The 27,593-nt window shown below is 42.3% G+C and overlaps 1 protein-coding gene across 1 annotated transcript in view; it reads left to right on the top strand.

The window, feature by feature from the left end:
- LOC143982958 (cytochrome P450 2F3-like) overlaps positions 1 to 27,090 on the top strand; it is an 87,588-nt gene extending 60,498 nt beyond the window's left edge. The window contains exons 8-10 of the mRNA XM_077482127.1: positions 12,940 to 13,127; positions 21,740 to 21,881; positions 25,280 to 27,090. Coding sequence (XP_077338253.1) covers positions 12,940 to 13,127; positions 21,740 to 21,881; positions 25,280 to 25,461 — 512 coding nt within the window. The 3' untranslated portion in view covers positions 25,462 to 27,090. The remainder of the gene's footprint in view (positions 1 to 12,939; positions 13,128 to 21,739; positions 21,882 to 25,279) is intronic.
- Positions 27,091 to 27,593: the final 503 nt, after the last annotated feature.

Raw genomic sequence — 27,593 nt, forward strand, 5'->3', positions numbered from 1 at the left:
AAGCATAATGAGTCGACGACGACGACTGATCTGAAATTCGTAAACAAAAGTTCGTATTTTGTACAAAATTCGGACGCATGGCAATTCGTATTTCAGATCCTCCTGAACGTACGAATTTAGGGAAATTTGTACGAATTTGAGATTCGTACGAAACTAATCGCACATGTCTAATATAGAGCACAGTGATATTATCACTGCTTCTTTTACAAGTGGATCTTTATTCTACATGGCTATTTGGGGAGTATATTAAATAAAAGTATTTGTACTCAGAAATTGTTTTAATGGTAGAAATTGTGAAGGTTTATGACAAATACAGTAAAATTACTTAAAGTAGTTGTAAGGGATACACATTTTATACCTTATTGAATTCCCTGCATTAGGGTAAAGAATGTCCCAGCGATTATATTGCCCCTTTTCTCCAAATACTTGTCCTCATTCGATCCAGTGCTGTGCCCTCCTGTAGTGGCTCTCTCCTCTCTTTCCATGCATTCACAGGACAGAGTTGGCTGCAGGAGCCATTAGCCATTAGCTCCTGCTGCAGTCAATCAAATCCTGAGAGTGTGAGGTAAGGATAAGTGCACAGCCCAGCTTGGGAGCAAGCCCACATGTGTGCCATCATAGCAAATAGCTTCCTATAGTGGCACACCAAGAAGAGGAGGAGACAAAAGTACTTGGCGGGGGACCTCAGAACAGGAGGTTTGGTGCGCTCGGTGCAATACAATTGCACAGAGCAGGTAAGTATAAACCTGTTTATTATTTTAGGAAAAATAAACCGCGCTGGGGAAGATAGTGAAAACAAGCAAACTATATGTAATATAGGCAGCAGCAATAAATGCGATATGGCACTCAACAGCAATAAAAAATAAATAAAAAGCTGCGCCAACCCTCTAATTAATTAAATAACTAAAATAAAATGTGAATAATTAATATATGAATAATTAATACAATCAAATAAACACCTCAAGTGCATAAAAATCGAAAAAGTGCATAAAAAATGACACAAACAAAAATCCAATCATAAAAAGTTCATATGTGAGTCCAGATAATAAGCGTTTGTGTTCTTAAATGGCAGCACCACAGTGGTTCAACACATTCCGAAAGCGCATGAAGTGCCCGTCACCATATAGTGAATGCGCTTACCAGAAAATATATAAATTGAAGCGTTTGTATATAGTCGGTAGGTCACATCAAAGATATCCTCCTTTCAGAGGGTCAGCACTCCATCTCATAACAGTACTCCCCGGACAATGATCTGTTCCGTGGTCCCAATAGGGAACTCAGTAGTCCACAGAAAAGAAAGGAACCGACATAGCATAATATCGTAGGGACAATTTATTAAAAGTAAAAGTAGCACACTTACATGTGAGTAGATAAATCACAGCGTATAAGAACAACATAAAAAGCCGGCCGGCAAACAGGAGCCCGTCCTCCTCTCCTACAACGTGGTGGCGTCACTGCGTGCCTTCCCAGACGTGTTTCGTCATACCTGACGTTGTCAATGGGGAACGGGCAGCGCAGTGACGCTCCGCCTAATAAAGCTAGTAATGCGTGCCAAGCCTCGTTCTGAGATGCAAGACTTCGTCACAATGCGCCATTGAAAGTAATGGCAAATAGCACTAAGACAAGCACAGTCTATCCGATGCTAATAATGCAACGAAACAGCTTGTAATGTGGATCGCTAAACATCTTAGGCAATGGCTATATCCCTCGGATGTATCTAATGATCAAAACAAAAAAAACACACAAAGTAAAAATAACATTAGAATAGTGCATATGTGTGCTAGTGCACCGTAGGTGCAAAATAGGCACTACATTGAGCGTACACCACCACACAATATACAAAAGGACAGAACAAAAAAAAGGAAATCAACCTAATTATAAAATGAGCAGCATCTGATCCTTTAAAAGAATTGATGCAAAAAACATATACATATTAAATGTCATATGTCTATCCTATGTGTGTTTATAATCAACCAAAAATTATATATAAAAAAACGGATTATTTAGAAGAATTTACTTCATATTAACCTATGGATATAATGTTTTTCTTGGTGAAAAGAAAAAATATGGGAAGTGGAGAATGTTCTATGCGTTGTAGACATGTCACTGGAGAAGTGGTTGAGGGGGTGTACATCTCACCTAGGTTGCTACACAGTGTGAGATGGTAAGTCCAGGATGGATCAGTTTCTCAGCAGCAATATCCTGCTGAGTTGTTATTTAATCTTGCCGGGCCTGGGTTTATATGGAATGGCAGGTAGGTTTGGTAGAGGGACCTGTCATTCCACACCCCCCATCCCTCGATCCAGTTCTGGGTTTTGGATCAGGTGAGCTTTGATCCTAATTAGCCTGGGAAGGTAAAGGCTCTGCGGGCCTGCAGGTGTTCGCTCTCAGCCAGGGAAATGAACAGTCTGTGTGTTGGAGGAAGCTGCAAGCACAGCCACTGCTGGAGCTAAAACCCACCCTGCGATATCCAGGCGAAAGACGCTGTGTTTATAAGTGTCAGATAGGTGAGAAGAACCTGTTAGTAAGCGCCCAGCCGGGCTAGGTTGTTTTGTTTTGTTATTATTTTGTTCCTGTTATACACAAGAAGCACGGTGTTGCTGTATATTTTGTTTGTTGGACTGTTTGTACCACGAATAAACGCCAAGGTCTGCTTTATAAATTCCAAGTCTGCTGTGAACTGTGTCCAAACTCACCCTACCCCGGGAAGATCCATTACAATTGGTGGAGAATTCGGGCAACACGGTTGCTAGGGGCAACGGTGTGGACAGACTTGGCTACAGCTGCTTATGTCCTGGGTGAAAGCTGCAACTACACTCCAAGAACAGTCCAGCAACATGGAGGAGATGCTGAAGCAGTTTATGCAAGTGAGTTTGCAACAACAGCAGGCTCAGACAGAGGCCAATAGACGACATGAACAGTCCATGGCGGCACAACAGCAGATGCATAAGGAAGAGTTGCAAGCTTTGCGCCAAAGCCAACAACAACTTATCGAGCACCTGATAGTAAATCGAGAGGCGCCTGTGGTTGCTAATCCACCCACAGTGATGGGAGCCGCTCCAGAGATTTTTTTTGGGAGAAGGACTGTGCAGAAATCGCTGCAAAAGATGACTGCTGAGGACGATGTTGAGGCCTATCTAACAGTATTTGAGCGCGTGGCTGAGCGAGAGAAGTTACCAGCCGCTGAGTGGGCAGAGGTAATTGCGCCCTATTTAACAGGTGAACCTCAAAAGGCCTACTATGACCTCAGTGAGCAAGAGGTTAAGGACTATACTCGGCTAAAAGAGGAGGTACTTGCCCGACTAGGAGTTACTACTGCAGTCCGTGCCCGGAGGGTACGCAACTGGAGCTACAGTCTGGACAAATCAGCGAGGTCCCAGATGTATGACCTAATCCATTTGGCAAGAAAGTGGTTGGAGCCAGACACTTCTACTCCTGCACAAATCCTAGAGAAGGTCGTGATGGATCGCTACCTCCGAGCGCTTCCTACTGACCTGCAACGCTGGGTGGGACAAGGTGATCCTAAGAATGCAAACGAACTTGTCAACCTTGTGGAGAGGTTCCAGGCGACTGAGGACTACCTCCGTGATGTTCCTGCAGCATCTTCACCTCCCCGGAGCGCCAGATCTGTGCCGTCAGCTGGTAAGAGACTTCCATCTATTGGGGGAGTGTGGAGGGGTGCTGATGGAGGGAAAAGGGCTCAAGTGGTGTCTCAGGGACAAAAGACTGGTGATGGTCCCGGGTGGCTAAGGGGCTCTGAAAAGGACTCCTTGCCAAAGAGACCAGGCCCTATCCAGTGTTGGAGATGCCATGAGGCGGGACACGTGTCTGCCCATTGCCCTCTTACCACTGAACCCATGGAGTGTGACGCTAGCCGGCGTCAGTCGCTGTTTGCGGAACCATCTTGAGCTGCAGTTCCTGGACTAGAGACTGAACCGCAAATCTGCAATATTACCATCAATGACCTTCCCGTTGAGGCGTTAATGGACTCGGGAAGCCTCGTAACCTTGGTGCATGCTAGCCTGGTGGCTGGGGACTTAGAGTCTAAAAAGCATATGAGTGTTGTGTGCATACATGGTGATACAAAAGTGTACCCTATAGTGCTGGCTGGGGAGGAGGAGGCTCCTCCCACTGAGCAAAATATACTAGACTTAGAGGTGTCTAGGGATAATTTTGGCGCTGCACAATTACAGGACCCCACTCTCAAAAATGCGAGAGAGCAGGTTGCTGTTATGAATGGGGTACCTCAGGAACCAGAGGCTGAAAAAAGATTTCCACATTTTTCGGTGACTAATGATCTTTTCTATAGAGTCAATAAGATTAAGGATGAGATTGTGGAACAGCTTCTGGTACCTAAGCCGTACCGGCGTCAGGTGCTTGACATGGCACATAACCATGTTCTTGGGGGACACTTGGGGACTGACAAAACGCGAGAGAGGGTTCTCCAGAGGTTTTTTTGGCCGGCGATATATGATGACATTAAAAAATACTGCGAGTCGTGCCCCACATGTCAGGTTAGTGCCCCAGTGTCACATTTTCGCAGTCCTTTGGTTTCGCTCCCTATTATAGAGGTGCCTTTTGAGCGTATTGCCATGGATTTAGTGGGTCCCGTTGTAAAGTCAGCTAGAGGACACCAGTATATTTTGGTAGTCATAGATTATGCGACCCGCTATCCTGAGGCTGTACCCTTAAGAAACACTGCATCTAAAACAATTGCACGTGAGTTGTTTTATATGTTCTCTAGGACTGGGATCCCCAAAGAAATCCTAACTGACCAAGGTACGCCATTTATGTCAAAACTGATGAAGGAATTATGCAAACTATTTAAAGTCTCACACATCTGTACCTCTGTATACCACCCCCAGACGGACGGATTGGTGGAGAGATTTAATAAAACTTTGAAACATATGTTGAAGAAAGTGGTGGGAAAAGATGGTTGTGACTGGGATCATTTATTACCCTACCTCATGTTTGCTATTAGGGAAGTGCCCCAAGCGTCCACAGGGTTCTCACCATTCGAGTTGGTCTATGGTCGTCACCCTAGGGGTCTACTGGACATTGCAAAAGAGACATGGGAGAGTGAGTCCACCCCATACAAGAGTGTTATTGAGCATGTAGCACAAATGCAGGACCGTATAGCCACTGTAATGCCCCTGGTAAGGGAACACCTCCAGAGAGCTCAAGAGGCCCAAAGTAGAATTTACAACTGGTCCGCAAGAATCAGGACATTCAACCCAGGCGATAGGGTCCTTATACTAGTCCCCACTGTTGAGAGTAAATTCTTGGCGAAGTGGCAAGGTCCTTATGAAATTGTTGAAAAGATCAGTGAGGTGAACTACAAGGTGCACCAACCAGGTAGAAGGAAGCCTTTCCAAATTTATCACATAAACTTGATCAAGCCCTGGAAAGACAGGGAATCCTTGGTGGCGACAAATACTGTTAATAATTTGTCACCACCAATCCCTCCAGTCAAGGTAGGTGATGCTCTATCAGTGTCACAGAAACAGGAGGCTCTGGAATTTTTACAGAAAAACAAAAACAAGTTCTCTGACCTCCCAGGGCGTACCCACCTCATCCATCATCACATTGAAACTGAGCCTAGAAGCAGAGTAAACCTAAAGCCCTATAGGACACCGGAGGCACGTAGGAAAGCCGTATCTGCCGAGGTAAAACGTATGCTTGATCTGGGGGTAATTGAGGTGTCACAGAGTGAATGGTCCAGCCCAATTGTGCTAATCCCAAAGCCCAATGGAACTTGGAGGTTCTGTAACGATTTCAGAAAGTTGAATGAGATCTCCAAGTTCGATGCTTATCCTATGCCCAGGGTAGATGAGTTGATTGAGAAGTTAGGTAACGCCAGGTACATAACCACCCTCGATCTCACAAAGGGCTACTGGCAGATTCCACTTTCTGGCGAGGCTAAAGAGAAAACTGCATTCTCCACCCCTGATGGGCTATTCCAGTATGTAGTGATGCCATTCGGGTTACATGGAGCGCCTGCAACTTTCCAGAGGTTGATGGACTTGATTCTGCGACCACATCGGGATTACTCAGCCGCCTACCTCGATGATGTGGTCATTTTTAGCCCTGATTGGGAAAGTCACCTCTGTAAGGTACAGGCCGTGTTGGATACCATAAGTGATGCAGGGTTGACCATAAATGCCGAGAAGTGTGCTCTAGCCCTAGAAGAGGCCAAATATCTGGGCTACATTGTTGGGAGAGGATTGATTAAGCCACAGCTAAATAAAATTGAGGCAATACAGAATTGGCCTAGACCCCTGACAAGGAAACAGGTTAGAGCTTTCCTGGGTATTACGGGTTATTACCGTAGATTTGTGCCGAACTTTGCCTCAGTTGCTGCTCCACTAACTGACTTGACAAAGGGCGGAAAGACAGCAATGGTCACGTGGACCCCAGAGGCCGAGAAGGCTTTCCAAAGCCTTAAGTCTGCCTTGTGCCAACCACCTGTGTTAGTTACCCCCAATTTCAGGCGAGAATTTCTGGTCCAGACAGATGCCTCTAACACAGGCTTAGGTGCAGTACTCTCACAAGTAGTGAATGGTGAGGAGCATCCGGTGACGTACTTGAGTAGAAAACTAACCCCGGCCGAGAAAAATTATGCCATTGTGGAGCGAGAATGTTTGGCAGTGAAGTGGGCCCTAGAATCTTTAAAGTATTACTTGCTAGGCAGGAAATTCAAGTTGGTGACAGACCATGCCCCCCTAACATGGATGAAGTTAAACAAGGAGAGAAATGCAAGAGTGACTAGATGGTTTCTGTCCTTACAAAACTTTAGTTTCACTGTGGAACACAGGCCAGGGAAATTACAGGCAAATGCTGACGCATTGTCGAGGGTGAGTTGTCTGTGGGGACAAAAGGCTCAGCCCTCCGGTCTGAAAAAGAGGGGGGGGATATGTAGACATGTCACTGGAGAAGTGGTTGAGGGGGTGTACATCTCACCTAGGTTGCTACAGTGTGAGATGGTAAGTCCAGGATGGATCAGTTTCTCAGCAGCAATATGCTGCTGAGTTGTTATTTAATCTTGCCGGGCCTGGGTTTATATGGAATGGCAGGTAGGTTTGGTAGAGGGACCTGTCATTCCACACCCCGCATCCCTCGATCCAGTTCTGGGTTTTGGATCAGGTGAGCTTTGATCCTAATTAGCCTGGGAAGGTAAAGGCTCTGCGGGCCTGCAGGTGTTCGCTCTCAGCCAGGGAAATGAACAGTCTGTGTGTTGGAGGAAGCTGCAAGCACAGCCACTGCTGGAGCTAAAACCCACCCTGCGATATCCAGGCGAAAGACGCTGTGTTTATAAGTGTCAGATAGGTGAGAAGAACCTGTTAGTAAGCGCCCAGCCGGGCTAGGTTGTTTTGTTTTGTTATTATTTTGTTCCTGTTATACACAAGAAGCACGGTGTTGCTGTATATTTTGTTTGTTGGACTGTTTGTACCACGAATAAACGCCAAGGTCTGCTTTATAAATTCCAAGTCTGCTGTGAACTGTGTCCAAACTCACCCTACCCCGGGAAGATCCATTACAGCGTATAGATCCAACCAAATAGTCGCATAAAATTAATCCATGCGTATAGATCGAACCCAATAATCGCATAAAAACAATATCTCAATTCATACCCAAAATTCAATCAGAAAAATAAAATAAAATAAAAAGAAAAAGAAAAAAATGAATAAAATAAAAAGAAAAAAATAAGAAAAAAAAATTAAAAATAAAATATAAAAATGATAATGATATAAATATATATACATGTGTAGTGAAAATGTCACACGTATCTAGATTCTATAGACCAGTCTAGCATCTCAAAACCGGCAGGGCCAAAAAAAGTTAATAATGCATATATAAAACGAATTTGACCCACAGGGTACAAAAAATATATATATGAGTAAAAAACCAGACACAAATACATGAAGTAAAAAATGGAAATAAGCTAGGAATTGTCAATAAAGGCATTGACATCAGTGTCAATACTGAGCCCAAAAGGGGCATAGGTTTTGAGGCGATGGACCCAAAACATCTCAAGTTTTGAAATTTCTCTCACTAAAGAGCTACCCCGCCAGTGAGGTTTATATTTGTCAATCCCCAGGAAAAGGGTCTTAGAGGGGTCTTTATTGTGGAATCTCAAGTAGTGCTTAGACACAGAGTGGTTGGGAAAACCAATGATGATATTAGTTATGTGTTCATTGAGTCTCACCTGTAGGGGGCGCTTTGTGCGTCCCACATATTGCAGCCCGCAAGGGCACTGCAACATATAAACCACTCCCGTAGTAACACATGTAATGCACGGTTTAATACTATGGTCTAATCCTGTGGCCGTACTCCGAAAGGTAGTGGTCCGTCTCTGAAGGCAGGAATTCAAAGAACAGACCCTACACTTTCCGCATTTATAAAATCCGGTAAGTTGATCAAAAAAGCCCCTACCCCTAGCAGGAGGGTCAATAACATTTGGTGCTAGACGGTTACGCACTGACGATGCCCCTCTGAATACTACTTGAGGTTTCTCACTCACCACATTTTTCAATGTGGCATCGCTACTGACAATATGCCAATGTTTATTTATCAATTTTTTTATACTCTTCTGTTGGAGAGAGTAGGTAGTTATAAAGGGGACTTTTCCCTGAATATCATTTACACGTGGGCCCCTTTCAACCAACAAGTCGCCCCGATCGATGTTAGTCACTTCATTAAGGGTCTTGATCAGGAACTCTTGTTGGTACCCCTTTTCTAAAAATCTCGAAGTGAGAACCCTCGGCCTGTACCAGAAATTCATCAACTCTAGAGCAGTTGCGCCTCAGTCTGATGTATTGACTCTTAGGGACTGCTCTAAGCCAGGGAATATGATGGCAACTATCGATAGGGATGAAAGAGTTCCTGTCTGTGTCTTTAAAGAACGTTGAGGTGACAAAACGGTCCTTTACCACAGAGATATTCAGGTCCAAAAAATTGATTCTCACCTGGCTTATCTCATAACTAAGATGTATGCCCCTTTCATTATTATTCAAGGACTCCAGAAAGTTCCTCAAATCTCCCTCTTGGCCATTCCAAAGGAGCAGGATGTCATCTATATACCTAGCCCACAGACCAATCTGAGGTATATTGTGGGCATAGATGACATCCTCCTCCCACTTGGCCATAAAGAGATTGGCCAAGCTGGGGGCATACTTGGCCCCCATAGCTACACCCATAGTCTGTCTGTAGTACTGGCTCCCAAACCAAAAATAGTTATGGGAAGCCGCAAACTGCAGAAGAGACATAAGGAAAGACACCTGCTGGGTGGAAAGCCTAGGATCTCTATCGAGATGTAAATGAACCGCCTCAAATCCCAAGTTATGCGGAATGCTTGTATACAGGGAGGCCACATCTGCCGTGACCATCCATGTATCAGGCCCCGCAGACAGATTTTCTAGAAGGTTAATGACATGTCTCGAATCTTTAACATAAGAGGGGGTCTTTTGGACCAAAGACTGTAAATATGAATCTATATATCTGCCCACCCGGGAAGTGATGGAATCAATCCCACTAATGATAGGTCTTCCCGGGGGGCAGACAGGATTCTTATGTATTTTTGGCAGATAGTACAGGATCGGTGTACGTGGAGCCCTAGGAATCAAAAAAAGGCTTTCCTTATGATTCAAAAAACCCGCTTCCTGTCCTGCCTTTATCAGCTTGTCCAGTTCTTTTGTATAGGTAAAAATTCTATTGATTTCGGCCTCATAATCAACCCAATCCAATACTACAATAGCGCCACCCTTGTCGGCTGGCCTAATGACAAGATCTTTATTCTTACAAAGGGAGTCCAAACCTTCCTGTAAATCCTTTTTCATTTTACATTTTTTCACTTCCATTGCGTCTAAATCCCTTAAGACGACATCCCTAAATACACGTAATGCGGCAGGAAGAGTGCCGGGAGGGTTGAAAAGTGAGGCATTTGCCAGGCCCGAGTGTACAACCTGCGGGACTTCATTATTTAATGTATTCAAATTATATGTGTTGGATGATCCCATCATATATCTTTTAATATTGATCTTTCTCACAAACTTATGTACATCCATACAAGTTTGGAATTTATTTAATTTAGCTGGGGGTACAAATTTCAAACCTTTGTCTAGAATTAGTTGTTCTGACTCTGACAAAGCTTTTGAGCTCAAATTAAAAATACCCTTACCGATTCCCCATTGACAACGTCAGGTATAACGAAACACGTCTGGGAAGGCACGCAGTGACGCCACCACGTTGTAGGAGAGGAGGACGGGCTCCTGTTTGCCGGCCGGCTTTTTATGTTGTTCTTATACGCTGTGATTTATCTACTCACATGTAAGTGTGCTACTTTTACTTTTAATAAATTGTCCCTACGATATTATGCTATGTCGGTTCCTTTCTTTTCTGTGGACTACTGAGTTCCCTATTGGGACCACGGAACAGAACAGTCCGGGGAGTACTGTTATGAGATGGAGTGCTGACCCACTGAAAGGAGAATATCTTTGATGTGACCTACCGACTATATACAAACGCTTCAATTTATATATTTTCTGGTAAGCGCATTCACTACATGGTGACGGGCACTTCATGCGCTTTTGGAATGTGTTGAACCACTGTGGTGCTGCCATTTAAGAACACAAACGCTTATTATCTGGACTCACATATGAACTTTTTATGATTGGATTTTTGTTTGTGTCATTTTTTATGCACTTTTTCGATTTTTATGCACTTGAGGTGTTTATTTGATTGTATTAATTATTCATATATTAATTATTCACATTTTATTTTAGTTATTTAATTAATTAGAGGGTTGGCGCAGCTTTTTATTTATTGTTTATTATTTTAACTTAAAAAAAAATTCTTTACAATCACTTTAACCACTTGCCTACTGAGCCCTTTAACCCCCTTCTTGCCTAGGCCAATTTTCAGCTTTCAGCGCTGTCACACTTTGAATGACAATTGCACAGTCATGCAACACTGTACCCAAACAAAATTTTTATAATTGTTTTTTTTTCACATAAATAGAGCTTTCTTTTGGTGGGATTTAATCACCACTGGGTTATTTATTTTTTGCTAAATAAACGAAAAGAAAAAAGAAAAAAACAAGGCGGCACCGATTGGCATTGATAGGCAGCACTGACAGTGCCCTTATTATTAGTGTACATGTCCCTTTTACACAAACCGGTTATCGGCTCTCTTATCCTGTCAGCATGAGGAAAGAAGTGCCGATAACCAGCATCTGTTTACATCCGTGATCAGCTGTGAATGCACACATCTGATCATGTGGTATAGAGACGCTGATTGGCTCTTTACCGCAATCTGTAATCAGCAGTGTCCAGGGGACACTGTGATCACAGGGCACGTCACCTGCGCCCAGCACAGAACTCAAAGAAGGCTGTCACATGACGGCCTCCCAGAACTAGCGGGCCGTGCTGTAGCCGCCATTCGTCTATACCGCGGTTGGCAGGCACAAAAACCTTTATTTAAATGAAAAAAAATGAAACACCACAAAATTATATAAATCTACACTGTGTGTATTAAATGCCTTTGCAAACAAAATAAATGTAGCCTGTGCAGAGATGAGAGCTGTGGGAGGAACCCAACAGCCCCGCCCACTACAGGCTGCCTGCAGAAAGTTACAGGAGGGGGCGGAGGCAAGACCAGTCATCCTGCACAAGGAAAGAGCAGCAGTGACCGGTCTTTATTGTAGGAAGCTCATGCACACAAAAAAATTCACACTGGATTACTGCACAGAAATATGGACAGGATAGCAAGATTCAAGTAACAATACACATGCCTCTTGTATTTAGATAATCTCTTCTTATCCTGGAGTTTAACATGAATCTTTAATGCCTGAATTCAACTGCTGATACCTGTGGCCATAAGAGTGGTTTCCCTATACAACCAAAATCATCACCTTTCCAAATTTGATAAACTCTTTAAGGCCCATTCACATCTCTCTGTTCTGGTGTGGTGTCTTAACCCTTTAACGTTCTGCTCCACCGTTCGGTAGGGCACATTTTGAGTCATGCTAACTCATTGAAAAATGTGGACTTTGAAGGGTTAATGCACAACATGCATAGCCAACACACCAGAGTAGAACGAAAAATATGTGGTGCACCACAGTGTGTGGTTGCTTGGTACCATGCTTTCCAGTGCAATGCAACATGGGTACACTGGGGTGCCATTCAAAATGAATGGCATTCCAACGCACTGTTGCACATAATGTGAGTCTCTGACGCATCAGGATATTAATGTAACCAATACTATAAACTAGTAAAAAAAATTTATACTTAAACAAAAAAAGTATGTTAATACAAAATATGTAATGAAATACTGGAAGGCTCTGGATGGGGCTTGGTGTCACTGTCTGGGAATGGTCGTTCTGGTTGGGTTAGGGGACTCTGCAGCAGAATTGGTGGCCCTGTAAGGGCTGAGGTTTCTCAGGGCAGCCATGAGGGATGGGGTATCTGGAGTGGGTTCAGGGTCTTTGCAGCTTTGCAGCTGTGGGAGATTGGTGGGGACAGGGGGACCCTGTGAGACACTGTTGGAGTTTGAAGGCACTGTGGTTCTATGGCAAGCTGGGTGGCACTGTGGAAGACTAAGTGGTACTGTGAGGTTTTGGGGGGAACTGTGGGAAGTTAAGGGGCACTTTGGGTCACTATGGGGGGGGCACTATGGGAGCTGGGAGGCACTGTGGAAAATTAAGGGATTTGCAGCTGGCTTGAGGCCCAGGAGGACGGAGGCCATAGCTTGGCAGTAGACCATGGTCCAGTGGTTAAGAACCACTACTTTAGACCTTGAGTGTATTCTAAAGCTTCTAAAGCTACACCTTTCCCTCTCCCCTTCTTCAAATAAATGTGAAATTGTGAGATGATCAGGGGGCTCAGAATGTCACAAGGAATAAATATTTAGCTTTCGTTTGTTTGATACTGTTTTCTGGTCCAGAGAAAATGCAAGAAGAGATTGACCATGTTGTTGGAAGAGACCGATTCCCATCCATTTCTGACCGAAGTAAAATGCCATATACAGAGGCCGCTATTCATGAACTTATTCGATTTTGTGATGTGCTGCCAGTCAGTCTTCCTCGATGCACATCCAAAGATACAGTTTTCAGAGGATACTCAATCCCAAAGGTAAGAGTTCTATAAAAACAAAAAGAAAAATCAATAATCCTGATTATTAAATAAACTGTTTGTTTTTTTACAATTTTTTAAAAAGTGGTGCAGTACAGCATCACCATGACTGTTGTGGCGGTGATCAGGGATACTGACTGGTGATATATAATATATAATCATTTTTTATTCAATTTTTTAAACTTGTTTTCTTTTTTTAAGATTTTCTTTTCTTTTTTTTAAGCTTGTTTTTCTTTGTACATACTCTCATCAGAGTAGTTTAGTGTTACCATAGTGATATTGTACTACTCTGGGGGGAATCAGGGATTTTTTTTTACACTGTTATTGCTTATAACGGTGATGATCACTGTTATAAACAATAGTTTTAGCTGTAATGAATGGCATTCATTCATGACATTTTGCTTACTATTGTGATCTGTGATTTTTCCACAGCTAATCACATTGTACAGGGTGCTGTGATTGGCCCAGGTACCATGTGATAGCTGTGGGCCAATCACAGCATCACAATAGTAAGCAAACTGCCATGAGTGGAAGCCATTCATGACTGTTTTCTTTACATTGTAATCACGTGATTATTGGACATAGCGATCACATGATACCCCAGCCTCTGTGATCCGTTGTGTCCACCGGACACAGAGGTCATGGCATTGCGCCGCTGTACTCTCCAGTTCACCAGCGCACATGTGCTCAGTGACGTGCCAGTACATCTCTGAGCCTGTAGCTATCATCCTCTTGCAGTATAGTTGCAGTATAATTACTATAAGCAGGTACCATGTGATAGCTGTGGGCCAAACTGTCATGAATGGAAGCCTGTTTTCTTTACATTATAATCACGGGATCACTCTACATAGTGGTCACATAATACCCCAGCCGCTGTGATCCGCTGTGTCCACCAGACACATAGGTCATGGCACTGCACCGCTGCACTCCCCAGGGGGCTCACCAGTGCACATGTGCTTAGCGATGTGCCAGTACATTTCTGAGCCTGTAGCTGCCATTCATTAGCAGCATAATTATTATAAGCAAGTTAGCAAGTGGTAAAATTTAACTATACACACCTCCTCTCTAGCAATGCATTGTCCTTTAGTACCCTTAATGGCCGCTGACTTCTTTGGCTGGTCTTCTGGGTTCTGATCTCTGGCCATTTTGAATGGTCAGGCCAGGATGACATCATTCGCAGTTCATTCATCTTGGTAGATGACGATATTGTACTGAACTGCATGTGCGCAGTGTACAGTGCACACAGACTGGCATAGTATGTCTCTTCTACAATAAAAACCCTGCTCATTTACTGATATTATTTTAAGTAAAGTTCCTCTTTAAGCAAAGAGCAATTTCTGCCTCTCACATACTTTTTGAGAAAGGAATGAGGGACACCTATCAGAAAAATTATGCAGCTATAGGACACACCCCTTGACACACCCCCTTAAAGGAGAATTGTACAAAAAAGCAAGATTGGTTAAAGAGGAAGTAAACCCTGATGGGTTTACTTCCTCTTTGATTCCCTGCAAAGGTAAAGCATAATGGACTACTATGCATCGCATAGTAGCCCATTATGTGTCACTTACCTGACACAGGAGCCAGCGAAGTCACCGCTGTCCCCTGTAGTCTGGCGCATCCATCTTCTCGGTGGGTCTCGCCGCTCCGCCGCTGTCATTCGGCAGTAGGAAACAGGCAGTGAAGCCGCAAGGCTCCACTGCCTGTTTCCCTTCCTTAAGATGGAGGCGCCGGCAGCCGATCCGATGGACGGATCGGCCCCGGGGCTGGCGACATCGCCGGATTGCTGGACAGGTAAGTGTCCTTATTAAAAGTCAGCAGCTACAGTGTTTGTAGCTGCTGACTTTTTTAAAAAAAAGTATTGCCCGGAACGCCCCTTTAATAAACATGGGTTAGGCAAATAAAGGGTTACTTTCTTATGACTTCTGTAGAAGTGTAGGTTATCAAAGGCTTATCTGGCATTAACCTGCAGCACCATCTGCTGGACAAATATGGGGTTACAGCGAGACCATAAAAATCTCTAACAATGAAAGTTGTCTCCCACTGATTATCCTGTTAGCCCGCCAAGCTTACAGTTTTATTGTGTCATGTTATATTGAACACAGAATATGGTGTTTGTTCTCACTGAAACTGCAGGACATGATCTATTTTTACTACCTGAATGGGTTGGCAACAAATACTTTTGTCACATCTGCTGGATATACACAGGCCAAGTATCAGATACAGGCTTTGTGTATTGAAACCTTCCCATTAAAAAATAAAAGTTCTCTTTCCTTCACTTTGTTAATATTTTCTTTTTGCAGATGATAAAAAATAAATCTAAAATTCTGGCCCCATGTAATAAAATGGTAATAGGGTGACAACGGTGCCTTTCTATACCCTATATGCAGCAGAAGGTTGTCATTTAAAGATGTGAGCTCCCGCTGCTAGGGTGGAGGGTACAGCAGAAATAGTAAGAAGGGCTCAGTTGTCCATGTTATGCTGAGAACAGGGAGTTTCACAGGCAGTCCCAGCACTGAGCAGCAGTGATGTGTACTATGGTGTAATAATGAAAAAAAAAGCCAAAAAGTAGGTATAAATGATTGAAAAAAAGGAGAATAGAAGTTAGTGGATGACGGTTAAAAGCTAATCAAATATTGAGCTGAATAGACTTGTCAAGAGTATCCCTGGCTCAACTCAGGGCCTCATGTATTCGTCCTTTGTGAGAAGCATTCTAAAAAATAAAGAATAAAAAAAAAGAAGCTAGTCCAAAACTGAAGCTCCATTTTAAAAGGTCTAGAGGGCAGTGGTGGCTGGTGTTGGAGGATTTTGGGGGGGGGGGGCACGGGCGGGCCCCTTCAGGTTGGCACTCACCCTACAGCGGAGCCCTCCAGCTGGCATGGCTCCCCTGGACTGTGGGACACTGCAGCTTCTGTCTTCACCTGGTATTCTTTGCAGGTTCTGGGTCTTAGGGTCCTGCTTGGCCGGGAAGCCAGAAGCTGCTGGTATCGCAGGGTGGGAGGGCTTGGGGCGCAGAGATACGGCCACACAGATGATGCGGGCTTGGTGTGGTGCTGCAGGTTGGGGGAGGCACGCCTCTTTACCCCTTGTGGACCGGCCTGCCACTGCTAGAGCGGCAATCTAGCCAAAAGGGCTGTTGCTGGCGAGTCTGAGAATGTTCACAGGCTACTGTCAGCTTCTGTAAACTCTTCACCATTAATAATTTTTTTTCTAAAGTTGCAGTGTGACCCTTCTCCTTCTCTTTCAGCTAGTGCCGGGACAAGATCATCCAGTGCCCAGCCCACCCACCCCTTCTTTATGTGCAAGCGAGCACAGCCTGCACCTGCTCCCGGCTTTCTCCTTTTCTACTTCCTGCTTCCAGTGTAGTGATGCCGCTGTCACTACTCCTGTCAACCTTATAGTAGAAGGAACTTGTGGTGCCTCCATCGCTACAATACATGCTGTGTCCAGGGAAGCCGCCCTTTCTGCCCACCCCTTGTCCCTGCCCTGCATTCAGCTGTCTGTTTTTAGCACAGCAGCTATAAGGAGAAATAGCCCTTTGAGCGCATGGAGCTTGAGAAGAGGTTGCCTCTTGCTGACTCCAAGTGATAAATAAGAACTGATAGTACATAATTTCATTTTTTTATATAGCACTACCCCCACAGGGGCCACTGCTAATAGTTGGTTCTTCCCTAATAGTGTAGAGGCTGCCTGTCCGTCAAGTGCCAGTCCATATATGCCGGCTTCAATATCAATTTTTCACTTAAAGAAACTTTAAACAGGAGGGGGTTAGGGCATGGGTTACTCCATACTGCCCAACATTTTGAGCTGGAAATGAGGGACACCTACTAAAAAACGTATGTAGGCATAGGATACACCCCCTGACACACCCCCTTAAAGGAGAATTAACTAAAAAAAAGGTTCATTAAATCCACAAGGACATTTTTTTTTACCACTACTATTCCTTTATATTGGCTTTTACAATGTACAAATGCAGCAATTTAGATTTTGGATGAAATGTTTAGCACTGGGAAACACATTTTGAAAGATAAAAAGTGCATTTTATATACAACTATATACAACTATATAGATCAGACCAAAATGAGGGACAAAAGGGGAGGAATGAGGGACAGAGGGACATTGCTCCAAATCAGGGACAATCCCTCCAAATCAGGGACAGTTGGGAGCTATGGGTACTCCAAACAGGGCTGGTGCAAGGATTTTTGACACCCTAGGTGAATCCTCATTTTGCTGCCCCCATTGGCTCCACCCATTTGCCCTGCCCATGTGACAGAAGGCAAGAAGCATCTGCTCTGCTTCCTCTAGCACTGGCTCCAGTGCTGTGCTGCACCTCTAATTACACTATTGGTTGGACTGAGTTAGTTACATGCTGCAGTCTGCAGAGCATACAAACGTGGAGGGAAACCAGTGGCCAGGCGCCCCTAGGCAGCAGTGCACCCTAGGCGGCTGCCTAGTTTGTCTAGTGGTAGCACCGGCCCTGACTCCAAAATGCTGTGGAGTAAGAGAGGACTCTCTTCTCTTTAGGTAATTGTGAATATTGAACAATCTAATGCAGTGGTTGTCAAATAATGAGCTAAAGGGGGTCTCAGAAACGGCCCCTGACATCACCAAATGGTCACACAAATGTTTAATATATGTAATTCTTGATAGGACTGTTAGAGACTGAAGACCTAATAGAGGAAATGAGGTTCAGAGAGTGTGAACATGCTACATTTTTGGCTGGAGCTGCTGAAGAAGACAATATGTAACTGGGAGCATGTTACAGAAGGCTAGTAGAGAGCAATGCTATTACGCTAATCAATGTTCTCACTAGAGACTGTTGAGGTCTGGGGGCCACATATCATATACCAAAGGGCCACAGGTTGGGCACCAGGGGTCTAAGGCCTCACAGCAATAGACCATCAGGGATGTTTCTTTGCACTTGTTACCTATATCTGTGCAAAAGTCTCCAGAACACTGCACAGTAACAGGGGAACACTCTGCTTTAACCACTTCAGCCCCGGAAGGATTTGCCCCCCTTAATGACCAGGCCATTTTTGCGATAAGGCACTGCATCGCTTTAACTGACAATTGCACAGTTGTGCGGCGCTGTACCCAAACAAAATTGACGTCCTTTTTTTCCCCACAAATATAGCTTTCTTTTGGTGGTATTTGATCACCTCCGCGTTTTTTATTTTTAGGCTATAAACAAAGAGCGTCAATTTAGAAAAAAAAAGAAAATTTTTATTACTTTTTGCTATAATAAATATGCAAATAAAAGATTAAAAACAAATGTATTCATCAGTTTAGGCCGATATATATTCTTCTGCATATTTTTGGCAAAAGTTATCGTGTCTACAAACTATGGGATAGATTTAGGGACTTTTATTTTTTTTTTATTGTGTTTACTAGTAATGGCAGCGATCTGCGATTTTTCGGCAGACAAATCTGACCCCAGATGACACTTTGTGGGGGCCAGTGACATTATTACATTACTCAGTGCTATAAAAATGCACTGATCAATGTAAAAATGACACTGGCAGTGATGGGGTTAATACTAATGCCACGTACACACAATCGGAAATTCGGCCAGTAAAAGACTAATGAGAGCTTTTCGTGAGAGCATGTTCTCAATTTTTCTGATGGAAAAAGTTTTGATCGGAAATTCTGATCGTCTGTAGGAATTCCGCCGTGCAAAATTCCTACGCATGCTTGGAAACAATTTGACACATGCTCGGAAGCATTGAACTTCATTTTCTCAGCTCATCGTAGTGTTGTACGTCACCGCGTTCTTGACAGTCGAACGTTCAGAGAACTTTTGTGTGACTGTGTGTATGCAAGCCAAGTTTGAGCGGAATTCCATTGGAAAAACCATCATAGTTTTTTCCAACGAGAATTCCGATCGTGTGCACATGGCATTCGGGGAGATCAAGGGGTTAACTGTGTTCCCTAGGTGTGTTCTAACTGTAGGTGGGATGGGCTCACTGGGACATGACAGAGATTACTGTTCCTGATCACTGGGAACAGAAGATCTCTGTCATTTCTCCTGTCAGAACTGGAGTCCACTTGTTTATACTATCAGAACCCCGTTCTAACTCTGTACTAGGAGTCAGAATTGATCCGCTGATCGCCGGCGGACCAAGTGATTCTAAAGGTTGATTTAAAAAAAAAAAAAAAAAACGTTTTATACTTAACCTCCCTGGCGGTACCATTATTTCGGATTTTAGGTGCTAAAAGCGGTACCATTATTTTGCATGAAAATTTGGCGTTTTATATTGTAGTCCTGCAATTCTTAGGAATAACTCTCTTAAATCTGTCCAAACCAGAGTCTAGCAGACATCCCGGGTATGATAAAGTTTGAAAAATTAAATCATAAATTATAATATAATAAATAATTATAAATAATTGTACCAAATAATAATATAACAATAATAAAAATTATTCAATAATGTAATCTAATCAAAAACACTGAAATTTGCCGAGTTGCAGAATTGTCACTGTCATTACTTTTCCGTATTTGATGACGGATCTCCCCACAAATCGCTATCGCTCAATTCTGCGAGTCATTCTAATTTATTATCGCTGTTTTCTAGCTGGTCTAAAATCATTTTTGATGTACAGTGACAGTTTTGGTTGCTATGGACAATCTCCAGTTTCCAGGCATAAAGAACAGTTTTTACAATATAAAACTGCATGCAGGACACTGGGCAGACCACTAGGGACAACGGGGGTGTGAAATATTTACATACAGCAATGTAATCTGTAAGATTACATTATACTGTATGTATACTGTTTATTTCACTTTTTGAATTTGGCGCCGATCTCCGTGCCCGTGCGTCGCAACGCTCGCAGGGCACGGAGATCGCCGATGTGATAGATCGAGCGAGACACGGCTCGCTCGTACAGCGGGGAGACATCGCTGGATTCGAAGGAGAAGGTAAGTAAACCTCCTCCTGGATCCAGCGACGCTGTCCCGAGTCTGACTCGGGGATACCGCTTTTGGTATAAAAAATCCACCCCGAGTCAGACTCGGGAATACCGTCAGGGGGGTTAACTGCTATGTGTAATGGTTTTGCAGGGAAGGAGGAGCCGTCCTGGCTTCTCCCTCATGCCGAGTGCCCCCAATAGTGAGCCTCTTACTATGGGGGCACTTAAGCAGGCTCACTCCTGAGCCGCGATCCTGTGAATGGACATTGTCCATTCACACACAGAGCACGGCTCGGCCCTGTTCACTGCTCTCTCGTTATTGGCTCACTGGCTGTGATTGACAGCAGCGGGAGCCAATGGCCAGTAAGGAGAAAAAAAGCCAGGAGAGCCGCTGCTCTCATGCATATTGCTATATCAAGATGGGGCTCAGGTTTTACCTTAAAAGAATGCATTAGGGTAAAAAAAACCTATGCCTTTAGAACCACTTTAAGCTCACAGTCCAGGACACTGCTGGTGACGAGAAATGGCCAGTACTTTAGCTGTCTCAGTCCAAACTACCTCTGGCACTTACATCCCAAAAGCACACAGTCACCAGAAGTCAATTCAGGGTAAGGACAACTGCCACCTACCAGCTTCCTCTAGACACAACCCAGTGAGTGAGACAATCCTTCTCCAGATCAGATGCTTTTTTGGTGAAATCCTCCAACCATTTCCAGCTTATTTCCAGGTCCCCAGCTCTGCCCCCCGCTGAGACCTCATAGAACAGAAACACAGTCCATAATCTGCCTCAGAAGCAACAGTCCTCTGGGCTTGAAACCCCCTTGCTCAGAAAAGAACATTCTCTCTAGGGCTCCATACTATTCATCACCTCCCCAGCCACCTGCTAGGCACATCTCCCCAGGGATTGGGATTGAGGCTGGTTATGTGAACCGCCCCCACCCCCCACCCCCAATTATATGGAAGCTTCTCCCAGAGGGGGAGCACTCAAACTCCCAGCCTGTGAAACCCTGACCAGACCAATCATCGCCCTAATCAACTAATCAAACTAATCATTGCTCCCTTGATTATAGAAAGAGCCAAAACAAAAACAAACTTTGCCTAAAATTTGAAGTAACAAAAAGAGAGCTATATGGGATTTTAAAGGTACAAATTAAAGACAATTGAATCAAATTTTAATATAAAAATAAATACAAATAATTTTATTAGAAAATATAGATAAAAAACACAGCGAATACAAATTTTGTATTTATTATATCTTTTCTTCATACACCTAAGGTTGAATATACTACATAGATTTTGTTGTGTTTTTAATTGAAATGATCTCACCCACTTTCCTGATGAAGCCTCTTCGGCGAAACATGTAGAACTGGTTGGACGTACGATCATATATATGTGAACACAGTACTATCATTGTCTGTAATAGGCATTAGGTGTATGCATTTATGACTTTGAATGCACTTGTATTCGCTGTGTTTTTTATCTATATTTTCTAATACAATTATTTGTATTTATTTTTATAAATTTGATTCAATTGTCTTTAATTTGTACCATATATCTCTCTTTTTGTTACTTCTAATTTTCAAAGGGATGTTGGTACTATTATCTACTTAATCTATTTGGAATTTGGTTTTCAGCTACTCTTTTCTTTGCCTAAAATGTATATACAGTATATGTAACATTAAAGTGTATTTTTTTATATATATATTTAGGGAACACATATTACTTCACTCCTGGCCTCTGTCCACCATGATCCATGCTATTACAAAGACCCTCACGAATTTAACCCCAACAATTTTCTGAATGACAATGGTGTTTTTAAGAAAAATGATGCCCACATGCCTTTCGGTGCTGGTAATTATTATTTTCATTTCCAACATGATTTTATCATTTAAATTTCAAATGTATTTAAAATACCAGTATATAGAAATGTATAATTTGTGCAGCACTCAAATTTCACTAAATATAAATATAGAGTACAGGCATATCCCACTTTTAAGTACACAATGGAGTTTATTTACTAAAGCTGGAAAGTGCAAAATCAGGCTCACTGCTGCATAGAAACCAATCAGCTTCCAGGTTTTATTACCAAAGCTTAATTGAACAAGCTAGGGTTAGAAGCTCATTAGTTTCTATGCAGAAGTGAGCCTGATTTTGCACTTTCCAGCTTTAGTAAATAAACCCCATTGTGTACTTAAAAGTGGGGTAAGCCTGTAGTCCTTAAAGTCCCACTATTCTGACTCCAATTGTTGTGAAGCAACTTATCCCTTGTGAGACCTCTATGCCTGGCCTGTATAAGATATAATCACTGAGGACAGTCCTCATCAGATAGCTTGAACTCACCAAATACCGATTCCATCCACAAGATGCTTTTATTCTGAACATCAGGTTACAGCAGATGACAGGATACAAACAGATGAATAGGTTGTAGTATTTATGCGTTCAAAAGATGATAGTGTCTGTAGCTTACAATGCAGAATACATGTGCCCTGCTACATGTGGCTTGTAGCTGCATCCATGACACAGGAAGTACAATAACAGTAAGAAGGGTGGAGCATTACATATAAATGAAGTGTGTCATAACATCAGGGAAAAAGAACATAAGAAAACAAGTGCATTATCAGAAAAGGTCACTAGATGGCAGCATGTGAACTAGATATAAAACGTCCATAGGAAATGGTTAGGAAAGCAATCTATATAAATTCTATGCCCCCTTGGGGCAGCACACCCACAGTAATAATATATATAATAACTCTCAAAATAAATAAATAAATATATATATATATATATATATATATATATATATATATATATATATATATATAGCTTCTATTAAAGCTTTTTTTCATGCATTCAAAGTCTGTAATCTAGTGCCACCTACGAAGACCTTCACACAAATTATTGGAAATGTGCTCACCCTTTAAAATAGACCTCTACATCATAGGAGGTCAGATACTACTTTATTCCTATAAATAGATCGAAACTGAAACTTTTATTTTTATCTGTCATGCATTTATCTCCACTGATCACCTATGATCCAGATTACATCAGCATTTAAACAAACAAAAAAAACACATAGCGCTCACTGTTTCTAAAACAGTTTATAATCCAGACAAAATTCCAAATACAAAATAATCTTAACCTCCCTGGTGGTATGATTATTTCTGATTTTAGGTGCTGAAAGCGGTACCATTATTTTGCATGGAAATCTGACATTTTATATTGTAGGCCTGTAATTCTTAGGAATAACTCATCCTGGGAATGATAAAGTTTGAAACACAAAATCATAAATTATAATATAATAAATAACTATAAATAATTATAACAAATAATAATATAATAATAATAAAAATTATTCAATAATGTAATCAAATCAAAAACACAGACATTTGCTCAGTTGCAGAATTGTTGCTGTCATTAGATTTAGTGTTTGATGACGAATTTCCCCAGAAATCGCTATTGCTCAATTCTGAAAGTGATTCTAATTTATTATCGCTGTTTTCTAGCTGGTCTAAAACCACTTTTGACATAAAGGTACACTTTTTGGTTGCTATGGACAATCTCCAAATTCCAGGCAGAAAAACAGTATTTATAATAACATGCAGGGCACTGGACAGACCACTAAGGACAAAGGGGGTGTGTCATTTTTTTATACAGTACTGTAATGTGTAAGATTACAGTACTGTATGTGTATTGTGTGTTTTTACTTTTTTGAATTTGGCGCCAATCTCCGCCCCCGTGCGTTGCAACGTCGCAGGGAACGGAGCTCAGCGGAGCTCCGGCATTGTGTGAATCGAGCGAGGACGGCTCGCACACAGCGGGGAGGACATCGCAGGATCCAGGGGACAAGGTAAGTGACTCTCCCTGTATCCTGCAATGCAATCCCAAGTCTGGCTCGGGGTTACCGCTTATGGCATTGAAATTCCACCCCGAGCCAGACTCGGGAATACCACCAGGGGGGGTTAAATAAAATACCTGTGCAACTTGTGCTTAAAACTACACACAGGGGGAGATTTACTAAAATTGGTGCACACAGGATCTGGTGCAGCTGTACATAGCACCCAATTAACTTCTAGTTTTCATTGTCAAAGCTTAATTGAAGAAGCTAATTGGTTACGATGCACAGCTGGACAAAATTCTGTGTGCTCCAGTTTTAGTAAATCTCCCCCACAGTGTCCACCTGTGCCTCTATCGGTGACTATAGTATGCTCACCCGATATTGCAGACCTCTGAATAAGTATGGGGTCTAATACCACTTTAAATACCATTATAACATATTTCAACACTATGGGGTTGATTTGATAAAGGCAAATAGTCTGTGCACTGCAAGTGCAATATCTATAGATCTGAGGGGGGCATGCAAGGAAATTTAAAAAACTGCATTTTTGCTCGCACATGATTGGATGATAGAAATCAACAGACCTTCCCCTCAGATCTAGAGCAACTACACTTGCAGTGCACAGCATATTTGCCTTTAGTAAATCAACCTCTGTGCCTTACACAGCATATATGTAGTCTGTTCACAGCACAGTGTGGCCCTCTAAAGGAATTATGAGGTCTACTATTACTTTTAATCCATGCAGGTTATTTTATTACCATGTAATCCCAGACTTACACTATATTGTCAAAAGTATTGGGACACATGCCTTTAGCCCTTGTACACATGGTCGGACATTCCGACAACCCTTTTTCGGCCGCTAGCGGGGGTTAAAACCATGGTAAAAATAGCGGCGCTTTACTGCCGACAGCCGCACCGCCCCAGTGTGAAAGGGGCCTTAAGGACCGTGAAGTCTAAACATCATTAAAGTGTAACCTCTGCAAATTGATCTACAAAATAATAGAACCTTTGCCCTGTAATATGTGATTTTTAAAGCTCTTCCCATGGCCGAATATCATAACAGTCATATATGGAGGACTCCATTTCCCACAAACATGAGCATAAGTATCTTAGGTAAGAAAGGAGAAAAAAAGGGTGTAAAGGCATAATGCCAAGATTGGTGAGAAAAGAAAGAAAGGAAAGGTGAGAAGAGGAGAAGGAGAGAAGTTGGATCCGTCCGAGCAACTTCCGTCGACAATCCAAAGTCAGTTCTGTATTTCTGGGACCTGTAAATAAGCAAGCCAAGGGGACCATATTTTGTCAAAGAGGGATTGTTTATCTCATAAGACATTCTGCTGTATTCTCAATTAAGTAATGAATCCAACATTCATGAATTATCTAATGACTTCCCATTGCCTTTTTTTTTCTTGGTTAGGAAAAAGGGTATGTCCTGGAGAAAGCTTGGGACGAATGGAACTTTTCCTCTATTTCACATCTTTGCTTCAAAATTTCAGCTTCAAACCAGTCATTCCAAAGGAAGAGATAAACGTTGCACCTACAGGGAGTGGACTGGGCAATCTGCCACCGAAGTACGAGTGCTACATCATACCTCGCTAAATATCTGATCTAAACTGGATCTACTGTATGCTTAAAATCGAAAGTTTGGTTGTCTAAGCCCTTGTACACACGGTCGGAGATTCCGACAACCAAATCCGTCGGATTTTGTCCGTCGAATTTTGTCCGACGGATCTTGTCCGAAACTGTTGCATACACTCGGTCGGACAAAGTTCTCGGAAAATCTGATCGTTCAGAACGTGATGACGTAATTTTGTTACGATGGGACTACGTTCAGGCTAGTAGCCAATAGCTTTGATGTAGGAATTTGATCTGAGCATGCGTGGCACTTTGTCCGATCGGAATTCTCTACATATGATCGGAGTATGTCCGATCGGACCAGTTTGTCGGAAAATATTTCCAGCAAGTTTGAAAATTTGGTCCGACGGATATTCCGACGGAAACAGTCCGATGCATTCCACACACAGTTGGATTATCCGACAAAACGGTCCGATAGGACACATTCCGACGGATTCTCCGACCATGTGTACAAGGGCTAACAGTGATTCAGAATGGTAGCCGTATTATTGCACTTGCAACAACACAGTTTATTGCTGTCTGTGATACTTTTTTATTTTGCATAGTTCCATTTATAGGATAAGCTTTCAGTGTTATACCCCCATCTTCTTGGTCCAAGCCTTAGTGATATACAAAGGTTTAGTAAAATGGTAAAAAATCTACAAGGACAATGAACACAGGGTAATAAAAGTGTAGCAAGGGATTAACCTAGTCCCTTTCATTTTGAATTCCTCCTTATCCCTCCCAGGAAGTACTTTATCATCTCTGCCAGCTTTGGCAAGTTTCCCTTATATAGAGTGGAGTTTAGAAATGGGGTAGTTGGGGATGTGAACAGAGTAGTGAACATGGAGTGCTGAGCTAAGGAATCCTTTTCCTTGATTACTAGGCTTGTGCAATTAGTTTCGTAACGAATCGAAATTCGGACGAATTTTGCATCTTTCGGAGATTCGGATGCATCTGAATATCCGAATAAAAAAATAACGAATAACAACAAGTACGAAAGAAATATAACGAATTAATTCAAATGAATTCGACATGATTCGGTAATTCTTTAAAGATCTAATGAAACAAAAGGTCAGCTCAAAGTAAATCTTATAGTCCAATCAGCTAATTAATTTTGTGCCGGAGGATGGATTACTGGCAAAGTGCATTCCTGAGAACTGAGTTAGAAGGGTGTTGTATTGTATTTGAGCCGAGGAGAAGAGACGTTGTCATTGTGTGTGTTAAAAGATTCAATAAACAAACGACTTTCCAAACTACGAATCATTATCACGAATGTATATACGTACATAAATAACGAATTTCTACGAATGAATGAATCCGACACTCTACGAATAATAACGAATTATCCGAAAATGTATTAATGTAACATAACGAATATAACAGAACGAAATAATGTATTTTACGAATGACAACGAACCGAAACTAAACGAAATTTTCCGTTGTGCACAAGTCTATTGATTACCCTTGTGGGCTTCTTTGTTATAGGCTTCCCTGTACCTGGGACTGTTATGCCAATGGATATGGGTTTCTGAACTATTACTATTTTGCTGTGTATTATTTAAGTGTATTATTTAATATACAGTGGGGCAAAAAAGTATTTAGTAAGCCACCAATTGTGCAAGTTCTCCCACTTAAAAAGATGAGAGGGGCCTGTAATTGTCATCATAGCTATACCTCAACTATGAGAGACAAAATGTGGAAACAAATCCAGTGTTGCCCAGTGACAGCCCCAAAACATCACTTCTCTAGAGGAGATCTACGTGGAGGAATGGGCCAACGTACAAGCAACAGTGTGTGACAACCTTGTCAAGACTTACAGAAAACGTTTGACCTTTGTCATTGCCAACAAAGGATATATAACAAAAGTATTGAGATGAACTTTTGATATTGACCAAATACTTATTTTCCACCATAATTTGCAAATAAATTCTTTTTCGAAAACCAGATAATGGGATTGTCTGGATTTTTTTTCCACATTTTGTCTCTCATAGTTGAGGTATACCTATGATGACAACTACAGGCCTCTCTCATCTTTTTAAATGTGAGAACTTGCACAATTGGTGGCTGACTAAATACTTTTTTGCCCCACCGTATAGTAAAGAGAAAGAAATTGG

The sequence above is a fragment of the Lithobates pipiens genome, unplaced genomic scaffold (assembly GCF_037356315.1).
Source record: "Lithobates pipiens isolate NorthernLeopardFrog02 unplaced genomic scaffold, aLitPip1_a1.2 Scaffold_1, whole genome shotgun sequence".
NCBI classification, from domain to species: Eukaryota; Metazoa; Chordata; class Amphibia; order Anura; family Ranidae; genus Lithobates; species Lithobates pipiens.